This window comes from Chaetodon auriga, chromosome 11, assembly GCF_051107435.1.
Source record: "Chaetodon auriga isolate fChaAug3 chromosome 11, fChaAug3.hap1, whole genome shotgun sequence".
Taxonomy (NCBI): domain Eukaryota; kingdom Metazoa; phylum Chordata; class Actinopteri; order Chaetodontiformes; family Chaetodontidae; genus Chaetodon; species Chaetodon auriga.
In genome coordinates, this window is record NC_135084.1 from 4,284,631 (window position 1) to 4,305,683 (window position 21,053).

The window sequence follows — 21,053 nt, forward strand, 5'->3', positions numbered from 1 at the left end:
GTGAAGACTGTTCATCCAGAAAAAGCTTATTGTCACACTAAGTCCAGGCAGCCCCAAGTTCTGAGCTATTTTTCTTTAACAGTGAGTGCATTTTTAGGAATGCCAGTGATGTGGCAACTGCTGTAACTACTAGAACTGCAGCTGATACAAACTTAAACATTAATTGTGGATATTCCAAGTGCATATTGAAGCAAGTGCATATGTTATCCCAGAATTTGACCCTGTTCCCCTTCCTGTTTTTGTCTTTTCCTGAAAAGAACATAGCCATTATATTTGATGATTTCTTGTCACATGTGTGTGAAGAGTTTGTTTCCTTATCGTTTTCCCTGACCATATGAAATATAGTTCAGCGGATGCTTGAGAAATTCTAGTTCATGGCAACGGTTGAGTGAAAACTACTTGGCCAATCAGGGATAGTTTGGTGATAGCAGAAAATATTCAGGGAATGGCTTGACACCACTTATGAGGATTATTTTTTTTAGATCTGAAAGATTTCATCCTGTTGTATTTGTATCCTATTTGGCCTGCTGCAGTCCCTGGAGAGTGGATTTAAGTGGTGTTTTTCCAGCTCCTCTGGCACATTTTCTCCTAGGTGAGTGCAGCGACTTGCCAAGTGCTGAGAGCTTTCTGGCTTTCAGCTCATGTTTCCTTTATTAAAGATGCCTGTAGCTGCCAGCTCATTTTTGTCAGTTGTAGTAGCAGTCCAGACAGTATTGAACCGTTTACGGTTAAGATTAAAACAAATTTTGGTATGGGAGGTGAGTTGAGTGTGGGAGGAAAGGCAGGAGGACTTCTAAAGGACTGAGATAGGTGAAGCACTTTATTTATGGGAAAGCAGATAGGCATTCTCTTGCCATGCCTTATATTTCACATACTGTGCATATACTGTATGTGTCATTTTTAGCAGCGAGCACTGTTGAAAATGTGTCACGGATGGGCTCCAATTGCAGACCAAGAGGCTGAGCTGGTGCAGTTCAATAAATTCATTAAGATGATAAACAACAAACCAAGACTTACAGGCAGGTGAGGGTCAAAACCACAGTAAAAGTCCAGTGAAGCCACAAAATCCACAAAGTCCAGAGAAAACAAAGCAAAAATTCAAACCAAGAGAGCATAAGTCCAGTACAAGCAAAGTCCAGGGAAACAAAGCAAGAGTCCAAAATCTCAAAAACACTGGGGAAACACTCACAATGGCATGAACGCTTGACACAACTGGTATAAAGATGAACTGGCAAAGACTGAGGGAAACACACAGATTTAAATACACTGGGAGAGGAGACAAACAAGCCACAGGTGATAATAATTGAGGGACAGGTGACACAAATCAATCACAAGGGCAGGAAAAAACAGGAAGTAAAGCAAAAGATGACACGAGAAACTTTTTTACCTCCTCCAAGCGGGAGCTAATGTCTGCTGTGTGTCATTGACGAACAAGGGATTGAAACCAAATGCAGACCATAATGTTGAGCTGGTGCAGTTCAATAATTTTACAAAGATGATACAGGTGAGGTGAGGGTCAAATCTGCAGTAAAATAAGCAAGTCCAGGGAAAACAAAGCAAAAATCCAAACCAAGAGAGCACAAGTCCAATACAAGCAAAGTCCAGGGAAACAAATCGAGAGTCCAAAATCTCAGAAACACTGGGGAAACGCTCACAAGGTAGGAACTCACATTGCAGGAATGCTTGACACAGTTGGTACAAAGACGAACTGGCAAAGACTGAGGGAAACACACAAACTTAAACACACTGGGAGGGAAGACTAACAAGCCACATGTGACAACAAATGAGGGATAGGTGACGCAAATCAAACAATCACAAGGGTGGGAAAACATAGGAGGTCAATCAAAAGATGTCACACAAGGTAACGTTCAACATTAAACAGGAAATAACAAAACTAACACTCACAACTATGACACTCATAAAGAAACAAGCTGATTTTTACTGTAGAGATTTCTGTAGAGATTTATAGTTGCATTTTTTTGGTTTCATGATTTGCCCCCTAGTTTTACATGAATTTGACAGAATATCATTTCTGTATCTGTTTACATAGATGGAAACTTTATTTCAGTGCAGCTAAATTACTGCATAAAGGAGTAACATCAGCATTCATAGACAGAGCAGACTGTCACACCTAGCCAGACAGAAACCTGCTAAATAACATAAAAGCCACAGACTCGAAACAACAGCCCACATTAACTCACCTGCTAAAGTCTCCACCTTATCTAACTTCCAAGCATGAACACAAATCTTGTCCTGCACTTTAGCTTGTTGAACCACCGACCAAACAAACATCCACCCGGGAAAAGAGCGTTGCACAGCTAATTAGCTGCTCAGCTGCAGAACATCAGCATGGAGATGTACCTGCAAATGTCACTTTGGTCTGTTAGATGCTGGTTGGTTCTTCCTCTTCAGTATCAGGAGAGACGAGTAGCAGTAGCAGCAGAGTGTTGAAGTGCTGAATGATCTGCCAGTCACTGACAGACATTTGTAAGCTTTTCCTGCATGTCTTCTCCATTCTCTTCCCCCCTTCCTGTCTCCAGCTGCACTCACATCACATAAAAGCAAAAGACTAAAGAAAAGAATAAGTCTTTTAATGACATGGATGTTTGCTTGGTGACAAAGTTTGTGAATGCAATATTATTGGATGGCTGACATGCACATTTTGGATTCCCTGAGCTTTACATCTACACTATGTTTACGAGTCCTGGGCCTTAGCCTTCAGATGAAACCCAGTCTGACTATGATGGTCTTAAGCCTAATTATTGGCAGACGTGTTGAAAAGGCACACAAATGTGAATCCAAATACACTCACAGGTATGTTGCTAATGCCAAGTTAGTATTTGTGTATGTGGGATCATTAGTGCATCAACATAATCTGATTCTTATCATTTTGTTTATCTTCTCAGTGGTGTGTCACCTGCCATGTATAAATGGTGGCAAGTGCAGTGCCAGGGACAAGTGTCAGTGCCCTCCCAGCTTTACTGGAAAGTTCTGCCAGATGCCTGTTCAGAATGGACACCAGCAGCACCAGCAGACATCAGGCAGCTACAGCCAAACCCATGTCCACTCCACACATACACTGCCGCTGACCTACAGCAACGGCCAGAGTCCTGGTGAGTAAAAAGCACAACTGTGATGTCAGCAGTACAATTAAAGGCTAACCAAATGGTTTTGTAACCTAGATGAAAAACATGGCTGGAAAAACAAGGAGTTACACTTTCCTGTTCCTTATCAGGGAACATCCTGTAAAGAATGCATGTTTTAGCCCACAATTCACTCATGTGAAATGCTGCAGCTCTGGAGGGTGGCCAGCAGTAATGTAAACTGGAGGCCATTTGTAGTAAATGAGCTAAAACATGTATAAACGCTGGCATAGTCTTCTCAGCAAATAACATGGAAGGTCTTACTGGCTAGTAACAAAAGAGATTGGAGGAAAAGTATACATTCACAATAAATCCAGAGTGGATAATATAAAAGTTACAAAACACATAACCCTTCTCATTAAAAAGTGGTGGCAGCATTATATTCAGTCAGTGTTAGTCATTGTAATCATCTCCCTACCTTTTATGAGTGTTTGATTTCAATTTTTTGAAGATTTTCTCTTTCGCTTGCTCTGGTACAGTGTAAGAACAAGCATTTCAAATATTACAAGAACAAATAATTAAATGTATTACTTCTTCAGTAGCTATACAGTGGTTGTCCTGTGTCAGTTGCTGATATCTGATTTGAGTGGGTGGTGAAGGGACTACTGCAGCTCAGCTGGTCTGCTCCACTTAAGGTTAAAAAGAGGGTGACTAACAGAATCTCCCCATGGTTAAACAACAGCAGTGTTAATGAGATAGAGAGAACCCATTGAGCAGCTGAAAGAAAATGGAGGAAAACTGCCCTCACAGTTCACTGTAGCATACACAAAGAAACCATGACTGTCTCTAACAAAGTAATACATCTGGCAAAAAAGGATTACTTTTCCTGAGATTATTGCAGAGAATGCTAGGAACTTAAATATTATTCCCCACTATTAACCAGCTGCTCAGCACCACCAACACCCATGTGCAGCAGCATTTCTTGAATGAAAGGGGCCATACAAATAAAGTTCATTATTGTTACTATTATCATTATTATTATTATTATTATTATTATTATTATTATTATTATTATTATTATCATTATAAACACACAAAAGGACAAGGTGGAGCAAGAGCAATTGAGGCTGATCACAATGCAGCCTGTAGATTACAGATTGATAATTGTTTCATTCATTCAGCATGTACAACCCTAATGTCCTTTTCACTTTTTGAGAGAGAGAGATATATATATTTATTTATTTGTTTAGTGAGCCCTGTCTGTTTCTTCATTATCTGCTTTTTAAAGGATAAATGCCAAACCTGGAGCCCAACCTCTCCAGTGTGACTGCTGCTTTGCTCTGTTTTATTTGATAAACTGATTTTTTTTTGTTTGTTTGTTTTTTTTTGTTTTTTTTTTTGTTTTACTATTTTATGCAATTTTATTGTGACAAGGGGTTAATGAAAATAATGATTTCATTTTTTTAATGATAATCCAATCATGAAAAAAAATCATTATGGCCTTTTGAAAATGGCCTTTTTATGAGGATAATGCACTGTAATAATTGTATTGCTCATGTTGTCACATGTGCCTCCAGTGTTCAACCCCAGCTTCGTCAATATCCACATCAAACATCCTCCAGAGGCCTCTGTCCAGGTCCACCAGGTGTCTCAGCTAGACAGTTTCCACAACAACGGGCACAAGCTGAAAGGCTCTCAGTCAGGCACCTCTTCATCCACCAGCTACAGCTACCACCACACAGAGAACAGCCAGAAGATCCAGCACCACGGCTACAACATTGTTTATCCCGGCCAGCATGGCTACCAGACCCCCCAGTACCAGCCTGTCACCTCTAAGAACATGCTGGGTCGCTGCTTCCAGGAGACTGCAGGGAGTCAGGTACACTGTCAGTAATATGTATTGTATGTTAGTGAAATACAACTGAAGACCATCTGATGGAGCAAGATTTGTGTAATTTGTAACAAATGAAAAGCAGTCTTGAATTTTGTTTAGTTTAACAAAGTTGAAGGTAGTTTGAGGTGGGTTACATAATTACCAGCACTTAGCAAATAATTTAAACTAATGATTTTTGGGGATGGCTCACCCGGTAGAGTGTACGCCCAATGTATCAAGGCTGCGTCCTCACCACAGTGGCCCAGGTTCCATTCCAACCTAGAGGCCTTTACTGCATATCCCCACTCTCTTTACCCTTACCTGTCTATCTCCAGCTGCACTTTCAAAAGTAAAAAGACCGAAAAAATGAAGATTATGAGAAATATTAGAAATAAATAAACAAAAACAATATTTTTTAATTTGATCATGAGAAAGTCAAGAGTGGTATGGTGGCACCAAAGTTCAATAGATGTTTAAATGCTTTGATCACAGTTGGCATTATTTAAAGGGACTTCTGGAACTATTTGATCACTTTTTTAATTGACCATTTCCCTTGTCAGATGGAGATGATTCCTTCATTTGCATTCTCAGGAACCAGTTGAGCTTGTGTTGCAGTATGTGTGTGTGATCAGTAAGTGTGGCGATAATGTTAACTCTGGCTCTGTGAGACTACACAAAAAGAAATGTGAAAAAGCAGTTTCCCACATCCAAGCTACTATTCTGGCTATTTACTTGACTTCTAATGAGGCTTAACATTCACACAGTTTAACTTGAGTGTCCCTCAACATTAAATACTCCAACCTTGCTCCAGCGTCTGGGTCTACAATAGATGCTAATAGCTACATTAAAGCCGAATTCAACAGGCTAACCAATAAAACTTACAGGTTCTACATTTGAAGCCTCAGAGTTTTCAAGTAGTTATTGTGGGCACATTTTCATTAAGTTAATCCACTGGATCTTCACTTCAATGGATAGTGGGAGAAGATGAAGACTTGTGCTGGTTCTTGCAGCATGTCCAAACCCACACCAAGGCAAACAATACCCTGGGCCATGTTTACACAAACATTTCCAGCAGCTGCAAACTCCTCCCTTGATTTTGGACAATCAGACCACATTTCTTCTCCTGCCAAGTTACTACCAGCTGATTAAAAGGGTCAAACCATCACAATGTGTGGACTATTGATGCTACAAGAGTTCTACAGGACTGTTTTGAGTGCACACACTGGTATTTACTCAGAGATGCCACCAACCAGGAGAACCACATTAGTATTGAGGAATACACATCATCAGTGACATCATACAACCATACATATGTTGATGATGTGGTGATCACATGATCAAGTGATTCCTCAGTCCAAAAAATCTTGTCAAGTGACAAGGATGCATACAACACCACCACAGCAAGACAGAATGCTGGCATCACGGAGAGACGTGGCAGGAAACCCAGAGTATCGCAGGCTGCACAAGCAGGAGTGCCCCATCATAATAATACTATATGATAATAATGACTTTATATGTATAGCACTTTTCATAGAGGAATTTTAGCTAAAAGTGCTTTACAAGAAAGAAATCACATGCACCAAGTGAGTGCTTCACATAGCAAGACAGAATGGACATAAAAACAGTTAAAATTTGGATGTAAAATAGGATGGAGAATAAAACTCACTTAATAATGATAATAAGGATGGAAATATAAATAAAGACAATGTATAAAACCATAGAATAAAATAATAAAATATAGGTAAAAATGGAGTAGAATGAGGATGGAAAAGAACAAAGAATAAAGCATCAAATCACAGAATAAAATAATGAAGTATAGGTTAAAATAGATTTCAAAGAATGCGTAAAATCGAGTAAAGTACAAGTACATTTTAAAAGAAGTGCAGCAGTATGTAAGTGTGAGGTAAAGCACAAAACTTTCACGCCTCTATCAGGAAGTCATAGCTAGTTAAAGACTAGAGTGAAGAGATAAGTCTAGTTTTCTTAAAAAATATTCAGTGAGATGGCCTCAGTGATATCTGTAGGTAGTGTGTTCCAAAGCTTTGGGGCGTAATGGACAAAGGCTGCATCAACAATGTTGTTTCGCCTGGAACCATCCAGTAGACCAACAGCAGATAATCACAGTGTTCATGAGGACAAACAATAAACGAAGGAGTTAACCATGTAGCTTGGTCTTAGCCAAGAGCTTTGTGTACAAGGAGGAGGACCTTAAAATTGATTCTGAATGTTACAGGAAACAAGTGCAGAGCAGCTAAAACTGGACTAATGTGCTCTCTCCTCTTGGTTCTGGTTAACAGCTGAACTACAGAGATTTGAATGAGCTGAAGTCTCTCAGTGTTCTTTTCAGGATGCCAGTACATAATGCGTTACATTAATCAAGTCGGCTTGGAATAAAGACATGAATCAATTTTCAGCATGTTTTTGATTAAGAAATGGTTGTACTTTAGATATATTTCAAAGGTGGAAAACAAAGTCTTTGTCACCTTGTTGATTTGGGACTTGAATCTTAGATCTGAATCAAGGATAACACCAAGACTTGTAACCTCAGATTTAATCCACAATTTCCACAGATTATTAAACAGCGTTTCTCTTTTTGTTTCAGGGCCAACAAGTAGGATTTCAGTTTTCAGGCATTATTGCTCATTTATTTATTTATTGTTAAAAGACAGTTAGTAATGGAGTCTATAGCTGAAGCATCATTTGGTTCACCAGAGATAGTCAGTTGCGTGTCATCTGCATAACTGTGGAAACATACATTGCGCTCTCTAATGATGTCACCCAGTGGTAGCATGTATAATGAGAACAGTAATGGATCAAGGCAGATGCCCTGTGCAACCTCAAGACAGATGTCATGTTCCACAGACACAGGATCTCAGTGACTGATGGAAAACCTTCTCCCTTTGATGCACGTTTTAACTCATTTTAACACACAGTCAGAAAGACCAACCAACTGTTCAACTGAGTGATTAAGATCGCAAGTCATGTGTGAGGCCACGTTGCTAGGTGAGCTTAACTCATTTTATGCTCACTTGATCACCTCAACAAAGAGTCAGCTGTCAAGTTGACCCTGACTCCAGAAGACCTGACACTGTCAGTATCCACGGTGGACGTGAGAGAAACGCTGCTGAGAGTGAAGATGAGGGAAGCTGCTGGCCCTGATAACATCCCTGGCTGTGAGCTAAGAACATGTGCCAGTCATCTAGTTGATGTCATAAGTGAGATTTTTGACATATCACTGTCAGCAGAGTTTTCCCTCCTGCTTCAAGACAGCCACCATCGCCCCTGTACCTAAAAAGTCTGCAGTTTCTCGGTTAAATACTATCGTCCTGTGGCACTCACCCCGATTCTGATGGAGTACTTTGAGAAACCTGGACCCTGGAGCCTGTTTTCTGAACCAACAGATCCACAGAGAATGCCATCTCCATCACCCTCCACTCTTTGCACACCTTAGAAAGAACAGCTCCTATATCAGAATCTTTTCTGTTGGTTTCAGCACATCATATAACACAATCTCCCCCATGAAACTGATTGGAAAACTTAGCACTCTGGCTGGAGTGGCTGGCTAGAGACTTGAGAACCACACTCCAGTTCAGACTGGTGGTCACACCTCCCCCACACTAGTGCTCAACACCGGAGTCCTCCTGGCCCATGTGTTCTCCTGGACTCCTGGACTACAATCTGCATTTCACTGTGCAATCCTATGTTTTAAAATGACATATAAGTGAACTTAGATCCTTGACCCTGATGTGTGAAAGTGGAACTTTGCTTTAATAAGATCTCACAAGAAACTAGCCACCTCCACAGTCAGTATCAATGCATTTACTTGCTCACTGCAAAACAGCATGTTTTCTGCTCAACAGTATGGAAACTGTGACATCAGGTTAGATGAAAATATTTCTATCATTATCATCTCTGTGCACGCAATACACAAGAAAAAATCCAAGACCTGTTAAACCGAGATTAATACAACATTTCAGAGCACAAAGACTACAGTGGGCTTGTAAAACTGCCAATTTCATGGAGTTACAGCCGAAACAAAGCAACCACCACACAGCACAACCTGCCTTTGCCTTTGTGATAATTTCAAGCTCTGGAGATGGGGGACGTAAAATGAAGATTTATTGTCTCACTGTAAAAATTCACAATGTTGAAGTGGTCATAAGTCATGAGTCACTCCATCACCAGGTCACATTTTACAGAGACATTGTTGTCATAAAGATAAGGGATTGTCAGCAAGGGAGGTGAAGAGGAAAAGAAATATGTGCTCTTATCTGCATGTTTGGCCATCTGATTGGAGGTGGATGAGGTGTTTGTGTTTGACACCAGGGGATCAGACATGCAGAGGAAGCAGACAGAACACAAAAAATAGAATTTGTATTAAAATAAAAATAGTAATCAATCTTCTTCCATCTCTTTCTTTCTCTCCCACTTTGTCCATCTGTTATGTTTCAGTGTGGGAAAGTTCTGCCTGGCCTCATCAAGCAGGAGCAGTGCTGTGGGACCATTGGGACGTCTTGGGGTTTCAACAATTGCCAGAAATGTCCAAAGAAACCATGTAAGTGCAGCTGTTTTTCTCAGATGTTTTTTTCTCAGATGATATGCCAACATTTTGGCTTGTGGACACCTGATTGAGACATTTGTCTTTGAAACCTCTGCTTTGTGTGTGTGCTGTTTTGTCAGGTAAGCATTTTCTATGTGTCAGTGATGTTCAACATCAACCTCAATATCCACAACATGCCACATCCCATTTTTACCACAACCTTTGATTACAAAAAAGTTGTGACACTGTGCAAAACATAAATTAAACAGAATGTGATCATTTGCAAATCCTTTTTGACATATACCAATTAAAAGCAGTACAAAGTCAATACATTTAATGTTTTACTCTCTGTTGAAACTTTACCTGATGACATTACTATGAACCATCAGGTTTATCTCAGCTTTGAGACCACAAATAGAAAACCTGTGTTAGAAACTGGAAATGTGAGATTTGTGGCTGCTTACAAAGAAGGGCGGGACATAGACGTGAGAAATGTATGATCCAGAGTTTTTGATTTGAGTCACATGGGTTAAAAGTCAGGATACCTTCGTCCCTGCTGCTCATTTTTTTGTTATTATTATTTTTTTTGTTCTTTACTTTTCTAAACTTTGATTTATCTTTAAAGAACCAGACATAAACAGTCAGTTGCATTGTGTTGACCACTTCTGTGCTTTTATCCAACTTCACTGCAACTCTGACCTGTTCCAAAAATTGAAACATGTCCAGGAGCATCTCACTGCAGCAGGCCAGTGTACTGTTACCTATTATTACTAGCAGCCTCATTGCCTATTATTTCCCACACAATGTCTTTACCAGCAGTCAGAATTAGATTTTCACTGACTGCTGCTTCCTTGTACAGGCATATGAGGTCAAAAAGCACAGTCTCAGGGCTCAGCTTGGAATGTTCGGGGCTGCTTTCAATCACGTCACTGTTAACTGGGCACACTTATTTTGGAGGAGTTTTACAGCTTTCTTTTATTTTGTTTTGTATTTTTGTTGGAAGTGTCTTTACAGTCCTCATGGCCTAAACACAACTGAGCTGCTAAGACTACTTAAAGGAATTAATGCTTAAAGATAAAACTTTAAGGATGATTTATTCCACTAATAAAATTTAGGATGAGCTATGCTTAGAATGAAACGGAGTCAGAGTAAAATGTCCAGCTGCCAGGAAACCTGCACCCTAAAATATGTTTATACATGGCTTAGTGAGTGTCTCTCGTAGTCTTTTGACTTGTAGTGCGTGCTCAGGATCCTCCTTGTGTGTTTTTTCTTGCTAAAATTTACATGTGTGTGACGTGAAATGTCACTTCTGAGGTCTTGGTTAAGGTCAATGGTAAAGTGTGAGCTGAGGTTAGGTTAAGGTAAGGGTTAGGCATTTAGATAAGTGGGAGTTGGAGCATTTTATGGATTGGATGGGCATGAAACTGTGGGAGACTGTTGAATTATCAGAGCTAAACATGAACAGCAATGTCAGAACAAATCTGTTCCAATGATTAAAAGAGAGAAATTTGGATAAAAGTTTGCTAGCAGCCCTAAGGTGCATTTGAGTAAGAAACATCTAATCACTGATCCTATGATAAACTAAGATGAAGAATACATTCAGCATTTAATTAAGTTCACTTTCAGATTCTGGGTCTATTTTGGACAATTCCTTCAAGTGTGGTACAGGATTTGTTGCAAGACTTTAAAATTTGCTACAGCTGTGATTGGCACCTCTCACTGGCTTTTGCTCCATACAAACGGCAGTTGAGGCTTATTGGGATTACAACATTTAGAGTGATCCACTATGTCATACTGAGAGATAAAACATCATTTGAACTTGATGTGCCAAATTGGTGGTGTGTCCCATTAATTGTAGCTTACACTCATAACGGACAGCTATATGCCAGCTATGCTGACATAGAGAGAAGGACAGATAGGAGACTTTGGTAGGTCAGTAAAGGTGTGACAAGGTCAATCCCTGATGTATCCTATACATCAATGGTGGGGAACATCTGGCCTGCGAGGCAAATTCTTTCCTAAGATCTGTATATATATAAAAAAAATTACTATTATGTTGAAGGAAAAGGCCAGTGTGCCAGTTGTTTGTGGGGACGTGCTCACAGTGATGGAAAAAGGCCACCTTAGGCATCATTACAGCACGAAACATTCTAAAATGGATGAGTTGCAAGGACAAATGTGTTTTGCTAACCTTAATGCTTGTTGCCAGAATTTGGTTGCCCAAAATGTAACTTTCACAACACTGCATTCTGACCAACAGCATAACACAAGCACATTCTATGGTGAGTGTGCTAATTGCTATGAAACTGAAACAGAAGGAGACTGTAAATGGGTGCCTTGTTGCTGCTGTGGAGCAGTCAAATTGTGCAGAACTCCCTCAGACGTTTGCCGAGAGGTTTCAGAAAGTGAAGTTCCACCATCACATTAGAGGTTACTGTAATATATTGTTAGGATTGTTGTTAGTATGTTAGAAAAATTGTAAGGCCCTTTGTTAGGAAACACTCCTGCTATAGATTAAAGCATATTTTTGGTCATAGTGGCATTCACAATATGACAAACCCTGTTCAACAGTAGTCACTCATCCCAGCTGTCACCAAGATGGCTCAAGTGAAGGAAATTTCAGCCTTTCTATACACACAATTCAGTGGGAGTCATTACAAAGCCAGAGGTTGGTCTTTTCCGCTGTTCTCCTCAGTAATGGCAGGGGCATTAGTTTTCTACTTTACAATGAAGTGTGAAACAGCCCATTGTGCCATGGTGACACTGGTAGCTGGTAAATAAATTAGCTTTAGTGGTCAAACAAACATTGCCTTGTTTTTTCCCATTGAGCAAAATATCAATCTGCTTTCAGGTATTTGAGTACCACCTCCCCACTGGTACCTTTATCCACCATTTCAGCAGGGCCCAGTCTCTAACTTGCAGCAGAGGTTTACTAGAGTTTGACTTCTCAGTGTGTGGATTATTAGAGCTCCTGGCGTCTGAGCAGCTTTCACCTCAGTAGCCTCTAGCTCTTTCCCTGAGTCTTTTCACTGTCTCAAGTTGACTCTTCTTTAGTCATTACTATTTGTTCTAACATGTGTGAAGTCTTGAAATGTGGTGTTGACATACTTTGGGTAAGTATCTAACAGTACAAGTGTTTAAATGTTTAAATTACATGAAAAATCACACTTTTATCAATGGTCAACGTCAGTATTTTTGAAACAAATGGTAAAATTGTGATACTAATTATCATTATGTATATGCATGAATGTGTACAGTGTTCTTATACTGCATATGTGTGCATATCTCTAATATTAACTTCATAGACACCAAATATTTGATAGTGCTATTTCTAGTTTCTGAGATGCAGCCATTTTCTTGTCATATTATATTTACTCGTTGGGCATAGAATTACTGTTTTTTTCCCTAAAATGGTAGAAAATGCCCTGCAATAGTAATACAAATTAAGGAATGTTTCTTATTTTCAGTACACACATGCAAGGGGCTTGTATCTGTAGCCTCATGTCGTAAGGCTGTGTCCTTAATGCAGTGGCCTGGGTTACATTCCAACCCACAGCCCTTTGCTTCATGTCGTCCCCTTTCTCTCCCTCTTTTCCTTTCTCTGTTTATCTGTCTATTTCAGAACCTGAACATCTCAGAAAAATTCAAATGACATTCTGACTTGCTATGGGATGATAGTGTGTGGATTACATGGTTATATAGGAACCTGAAATGGAACCTGAATTAAACTAAAAAATGTGTTTGTAATGCTGTGGTGTACTGGCCATAAGGCATACAAATCCAACTGGGACAAATCCAACTGGTCTGGTGGACTGTCAAAAAATCCCTGGGCCACTTCAGCAGATAAGCCCAGGGCTGAATTTCTTTCCCAGTGTGCCCCTGTATTTGTTCATGGTTATTTACCTCTTCGTTGAATGTCTGAATGCAGTGACTAACATGTCTTCCATCTTCTCTTTTTTGTTCTCTACATTCTCCTCTTATTAGCTATCCCTCTGATAGATTGTCCTCAGGGTTACAAGAGAGTAAACAGTTCTCACTGTCAAGGTAAGAGTCTTTTCTTTTGCTTTTAGCCGTGCTAGTAGCAATATCTGAACAACTAATAGGTAGATTGCCACAAAGTTTGGTATAGTTTTGCATGGTCCAGATGATGAATCCTACTGACTTTGGTGCTCCCCTGACTCTTCCTCTACTGCCAACAGCTGGTCAAAGTTTACATTTATTCTGTTAAACCTTTCAACATTTACTGTATGGATTGGCCCAAAATTCGGCACCATGTTCAATGTTCCCATAGGAGGAATCGTAGTGACTTTGGTGATCCCCTGATTTTTGCTCTAGTGTCATCGTCCTATCAAAATTTGAATTTGTCAAATACCTTTGTTCTTGCTGCATAGGTTTGCCAGGGCATTTATTTGCATCTCTGCAGATGTAAGACCAGTGCTGACATTCTTTAATAGTAGAAAAAAATAGCATTGTTATTCTTTATGTACATATTCATTTTTGAAAAATTGCAATTTTATCATTGAAGTCTACAACAAGAATGATTCAAGTGTTTTTTTCTAAATCAGAAAAAAATCTGAACTGCTTTCAGTCCCACAGTTTACTTCGGTCCCACAGTTTACTTCAGGCACATACAACACCTTAAAATATAGTCAGAAGCCCCATCTTTCTCAAAATGTAAATATGTAACCCCTAGGAGTTCACACTTACTGATTTCTAAACATTAACTGATAGAATGAGCACTGTCAGATGTCATATGCTGCCATGTATCCCAGACTCCTATCTAATAATATAAAAATATTAGACCTAGAAGCTGTAGTTTTCGACCACTTAGTTTTCTCTCAAGGAAATGTCACTTTGTGCTGAGATTTCATGGGATGTTCAGTGCTTAGCACAGTTCCCTGTGCTGGGGTTCCTGTTAAGAAAGTTTTGGGGCAATTAAATTTCTCCTCAAGAAAATGTAGACCTCTAATCATTTCCTGGGAGTCCTATTGGCTCAGTCTCACAGCTGTTTCGTAATCAGAGGCCAGGTTTGATCTGGGGTTGTTTTGCTCATAGTTTACACAAATGCTTCTGGAAACACTGTTCTAATTGCTGAAGTTGGTTGATCAGACACAACTTCTTGCTTTAACAAGACTATGCATCGCAAACTGGTGTGTGATGTGTGGGTTTTCACATTCACAGTCGTAGCTGAAGGTTTCCACCCATCCACATTGTTTTCAACTTTGTATTATAGTTAATTTAAACCTTGTTTATATTTCACTCACATGAGCATCACTTAGTTCTTTATGTTGTTTTACAGACATGTACAGCTGAAATGATCAACATTACTTAATCTGTAACAATTTTGCTAATTTATTATTTCACTAATTTTTTAGAAAAATGCACAAACAGTCACTATTTTCAGTTTTTCCAAATTAGTTGCTCTTTCTCAATTTTAATCTTATAATCTTTGGGAATTGAATTAGGAGCTCCTAAAAATAAGGGTCATGTTAGTGGTAACTTCAGAACTCCTAAGTTTTTGGTCCAGTAATTCAGAGACCATTAGTACTGCAAGTAGCTTTTCAGTCCGAGAGAAGTTCGAGGCAGTCCAGAGGACCCCTAAGTCACTTGTCATAGTCAGTAATGTACTGCAGGTAATGTGTCTCATCATGTCAGCATTAAGTGAAAATAGAAAGACAATGAGTTTTTAAGCCAACTAGTATGGGTTCAGTCCAGTAACACTGGAGGTGACTGTTTGCGCAACTCAAAGCTACTTGGACACCAATAAAATACAGTTTTCAGCAGTGATAATGTCAGCCTCAGCCATCTGACAGAATTATGATAGTATTCAATGCACTGGCACGTCTAAACATAAGGCAGTTACCAAGTGTTTTTTTTTTTTTTTTGTCTGAACCAGCAGAGGCTTTTGAAACTCTGGTCGACAGGCAACTCTGTTCCTATCGAGACTATAACTATACTCTCCATCCGCAGCAGTCAGGCTTTCAACCATAGCACATTACTGCCACTACAGTTTTACCATGATTTCATTGGTTCTCTGGCCCAGAAACAGCACTGTCCTGCACTGTGTTGCATCCTTCAAGGCTTTCCAGGGCTGAACATGCATTCTTTGTACATAACGCTGGTGCCACAGAGTTTGAAAGTTTTGTGTCAAAGTATTGAGAAGGAAATGTCTGTTACCATCTCTGAAAACATCGATAAGTAGTGCAGTTCATCACTTTACAGGCAAAGGGCATTGATGTTGGATACAGGGCACTATTCAAACCTTAACAACAAATGTTTTCAGATCAGCATTTTCTTTATTCACCCATGGTGGTAAGTTGAAGAAAGATAAAATCACTTGCAATACGAAACATCCACCTAACCCAGCTACAGGTCCAAAGTTAGTTTACAGTACTGTATTAATACAGACGTGCTGAATGTCTTCTGTACCAGAAGATTTTAAACTAACATGGCTGTCTTAATACTGAGCTAAGCTAACTTAGCCTATGTCAGGTAAAGACAGAAAAGATGAGTATTTTTATTGACGCTATATGTCAGGAAGATGTTGAAAATATTTCTCAATCAATATCAATCTTTTTATTCACTTATATGAGATGAGAGCTAAATTTGTATTGTTTTTCTCTCTTTAAACTTGCAGATCGTTTATTTTCAGTCCAAAACTGTAAGATTAGTTTAGCAGAATATGTAACTGTTACACTAGAGCTCTACATAACCTTGCTGATAGACTGGATATACTGTAAATTAGCAAAATATGAATATTTCACTTAAAATCTAAAGCAGAAATGTAAAGCCTGCCAGAAATGTATCTTCTAGCTTTTGTGTTTTGTAGAATTGTGTCTTTTTAAGATTGCAAGAAGTGCATGACAGACTAGAACTACCAAATATGATAGCAATACACCAATAATTCATATCAAACACAAACAAGCAGTGCTGACTACGTCTGCAATTTCATTCTAAAATGACATTTGACTGTCTCATGCACGTGTTGTGAAGCTGTATGTGTTGCTGTGGTAATTCTATTCACTGCACAGACCACTTCCTTTTTGTAATGTATATGTAATGTATGTCTTGGTTTGGACAAACTGGTTCATGGATATCTGTCAGATCGAACTCAGGTGATCTGTACTGATGGCCTCAAAACAACTTCCCCTGGGATAAATAATGGGATACCACATGGGTTTGTGCTGGGTCTTTCACTATTTGCACACTACATAAATCATACATATATGTGTGCATGTGTGTGTGTGTGTGTGTGTGTGTGTGTGTGTGTGTGTGTGTGTGTGTTTATATGTGTAGAAAATATTCATTTTTATGTTAAAGACACAGTCTTGTATGCATTCTGTGTGCATTAAGACAGGTGAGTTGTAGTTTATCATTGTGCTTTGCCTTTCATTATAGGAGGCAAATAACATAGACATCACTATGTGCTGTAAGTAAAAATAGGCTGATCTTCATTGCAACAAGAAGAGAACTACATTTTATCATGTTTATTTATTAGTGTGTCTAGCAAAAGCTGTCTCAGTATATCTCTTCTCTTCTCAAATTGAAACCACTGGACACCAGACCAGATCTCAGGCCTCAGGTAAATGCTGAACTTGGGAAGAGTTTCTACTATTTCGTCGTTTTAAATGGAATGATTTACTGCAATGTCTGATCCCACTGCCTGATTTTAAACTTTTGACTTAGAAATCTATTTAGAGATGTTTTTGTCTCTGGTGCTGTATGTGCTTTTGTTATGTCTGACTGTGTTCTTATAAAATACTTATGTAATCTACTATATGTAAATCCAGTTTAACACAATGGAAGACAGCAATGGTTTATGCCAAAATCTGAAACAAATGTGTGACTTGACTGCAGCTGCAACAGCCTCCCCTTTCTGCAGCCACCCTCTCACATCCACTATACAGGGGAGGTGAACTCCAGTTGGTAATTTTTTTTTTGCTTTAGCTTTAGCTTCAGTAGTCATGTCAAACAAGAAGGAGTAATTTAACAGTAAATGAAACATATGCCCAGTGTGTGTAATGTGGGTTGTTTTAAAGAAAAGGGTCATGTAGAATGAGTGATAACTGGCTGTCAACAGAGCAGATGATGCAACATACTCTCTGACGCACATCCCACTCTTTCATCATGTGTAAGTTTTTCCTGTCCTCTGCTGTAATCTTACAAAAGCTTGTGCAGCAATAAAGACGTCTTGGATTTTCAGTAACGGGATAACATGAAAGACCTCACCAATAAAAGACCAACCAAGTAGGCTGTCAACAGCCTATTAAAGCATACTGGCTGAAAAGCTTGTGCTCCCTTTCACCTATAAACTGAATGTCATGGTGGGATACAGACATGAGTCACAGTCTGTGATATGGGCCAAGTGTGTTCTCACACAAGGAATTTGACTTGCTAAAACTCACAGTGGACTTTCAAATCAGCAACAGACCCCAGGCCCCAAAGGATGAATCCTGTTTACCTGGGCTTTTCTCTTTCACCATCATGAGGAAGCCATGTGGTGAGTGAAATGTCTCAATAACTATTGGATAGATTGCAGTGACTTTTGGTACAATCAGAGCTGCTAGCATGACTATAAATTCTTAGTCTTGTTCACTAAGCCAGCTGCTTGCTGCTGCAGGAAAAAAAGGTTCAAGTGCACAGAATGAACCAAAATGTTAAAATTGCAAACCGCAAAATCAAAACAATGAGCTTAAAGAGCCAAAAATGCTGTCCGGAGCTGACAGGACACACAGCATTGGGTGACATTTCTTAATGGGTTCATCACGATAAGCAACGCCTCTGAAATTACACATAGACATTTGTTGCATTGTTAATAGGACTATTTTCAGTGGTCGATTAATACACAACTGAGGTATGTGGGGCAGCAGGACATTGTACTGTATGTGGAAATGAGTCAAAATAAAACTACGGTGAGTGTTAAAGGTAATGGAAGATCATGTCACCCAGTGAAGCGGTGATGCTTTAACAGTCTTTAGACAACAGTGGAGCCCTATTTCACAGAGATATTGTCCTTTCAGGCTTTGAATACACATACAATGCTTGCTAGAAGGATCATTTCATTGAAAGTTTGGATTTGTTGACTTGAAAAATGGCTACCTAACCTTTAAAGTTATGGCTATGTAATATACTTTTATAAATATGAATGGCCTAACTGAAAGAACCTTTATCTAACAAATTCATAGAAAAAAAACAAATGATCTATTTACACCACCTGATGTGGGTTATAGTTATCACAATCACAGATGACAAGCAGATGACAGAGCACTATTAAACAGTTGAATGGCTGCATATGATCTTTTTTAAAGCGTGTCACGGCACAAGTAGTATCAGCTACTAACAGGTCATCACGTGCAGTGCGCCAAATGCCTTGGTTGTCAACACAGGAAAGGCTGCAGACTGGTCTTAGCTGAAAATCAGGTGAGCTCGACTAGCATTCTGCCATCGCTCCACTCAGCCCTTGCAACGTCACTCACCAGCCTGTTTGGGTCCACTCTGGTCCTGTCCTCATGCTAACAATCCCGTGCTGAGCCTGGAGTTGGCTTCAGTGCATTTAGGTTAAGAAATATATGTAGACAACAACTAATACAATATTTCAGGGACAGATGTTATCATTCATTGGCCATCGCAGTCTCAATGAAAAGAGCTGCACTTTCCCTAGCATGCAACTCTCCTGTCTCCTTCCGGAACTCTTGATTCTCTCTGTGGTGTCTGGCCTTTGGCATGCTCATATTACAGTGTATAAGACCCACTTTCTTGAGACTGACAACTAATACAAATGAAAAAATGACAACCTGTGATTGTGATATATCTCTTGGATCTCTCTTTTGGAAATGCTGTTTGTGCCATTGACAAAACAATCTCAGCTCAAGGTCCACTTACTTGCTTGATCTGTGACAGTGTCATGTAATGTACAGCTTGTAAAGCCCTTTAAGGCAAATTCGTCATTCAAGCTTGTCATGGAAGTGTGGATGTTCAACCTCTGCAATCCTAAAAGTAGACAAGGGGTCCTTAAAAGTTCATAATTCTTCAGACTTCATGTCCATTTCCACTTAAAAGTCAACATTTTGTTTTCCAAATGAAAAAAATGCATTTGGATGGGGTTTGAAATAGACACCCTTGTTGAGTCATGCTAATGTGTTCAATCTTGAAAGCTCCATTTTGAAGGAGATGGCAAAGAAACAAGTAGTTTGCGTAGTGTTGCATATTGTATTGCAACCCCCTGATGTCTTCAGATCCTAATGTAGTTGAGTGATGTAGAGAGAATAAGTGGAATAAGAGTTCCCCAAATCTTTCTCCAAGTTTTCCTGCTAATGTCTTGGGATTTTTTCCGGAACACAGGAGATCCACTTCTCAGGCTTCAGTTAAATTCAAACGTCTGAAAATATGAGCAGAAGCACACAGATCCAAAGTTTGTTGCACCCCCCCCTAATTGTGAGACAGGCCAGATGCTTTCTGTAGCTTTCATATCAGGGGTAATGCTAATATACAAAGGGTTGGTAATGGAATGAAGTAATTAAGAAAAAGCACGACTGTAAATACGACTTAAGCCCCAAACCAGTCTTCCTCAAATCTGTTGCTGGCACAGTGGCTTAGCCTCAATACCTGCACTAGTACAAACATACCACTACCACTCATGGCCTGTACTTGACAGAGCACTCTGTATCCTGAGACCCAAACAGCGCCAAGACTCGTGACCAAAATTGTGTTGCCACCACTACATTGAGAGGGATTGACTGTGATTAATGCTTAAATGGCCAAAACAACATTTTATATCTTTTAATAAGCTCCTAATGCCCAAATCCCCATTTTTCACTTGTAGACTCAGTTATGGTGTCAAATTTAACTTCCAATAAATAAGTGCTTGGAAGGGATATCCCGCTAAAGTTTTTTTGCCCCGTTCCCTATCCGAATCCTTTAATACTGGGTATCTGCCAGTACCCAGTCTGAGATGATAGTAATACTAGATTTATCTAAATGTTGGTTAAACATGTATCTGACACAAAGAAATATCATCTGTTGCTTTCTAAATTTGGCGCACCTTGTTTTTCCCAAGCTACTTGAGAGAATCTGTTAGCTGAATGTTGTATACACTACTCTTTGCCAATAAGAGAGGAGAGATACCAGCTTTGTTACTGTTATAGCTCAGCTAATCCATGTATTTTGTGTGCCCAGGTGCCAGAACACTCAATTACTGGTGTGACCAAATAATTTTTCACATTCACACACTCTGATTTTCACTTGCATATGGAGCAGAATGCTTGACCAATCTATAGGATTCAGCTTGGGACATTTGTAGTCTTTGGAGTCCGTTTTGAAACATTTAATATATGCCAAGGCTAAAGAAACTCAACGTTTGTTGTTTTGACAATAGAAAATGATAAGAAATGTTTAACCTGCATATGTATCAGGAAAATATGTATTGAAAGACTGTCTTGGGATACATGTGCCAGATTTCTTTTGTTTAACAGTAACAGTTGTACAATAATTGATAAAGTAGTGAAAATGTCTGTCTCAGTTTGCAGTTTAAAGAAATCCTATGAAATCTCTGACTCGA

The 21,053-nt window shown here is 39.3% G+C and overlaps 1 protein-coding gene across 1 annotated transcript in view; it reads left to right on the forward strand.

The window, feature by feature from the left end:
- The window catches only part of ltbp1 (latent transforming growth factor beta binding protein 1), a 138,689-nt gene that overhangs the window by 69,795 nt on the left and 47,841 nt on the right, over window positions 1–21,053 (forward strand). Inside the window, 4 exon segments of the mRNA XM_076743220.1 lie at window positions 2,907–3,113; window positions 4,661–4,962; window positions 9,409–9,511; window positions 13,481–13,540. Of these exon segments, the coding sequence (XP_076599335.1) occupies window positions 2,907–3,113; window positions 4,661–4,962; window positions 9,409–9,511; window positions 13,481–13,540 (672 nt within the window).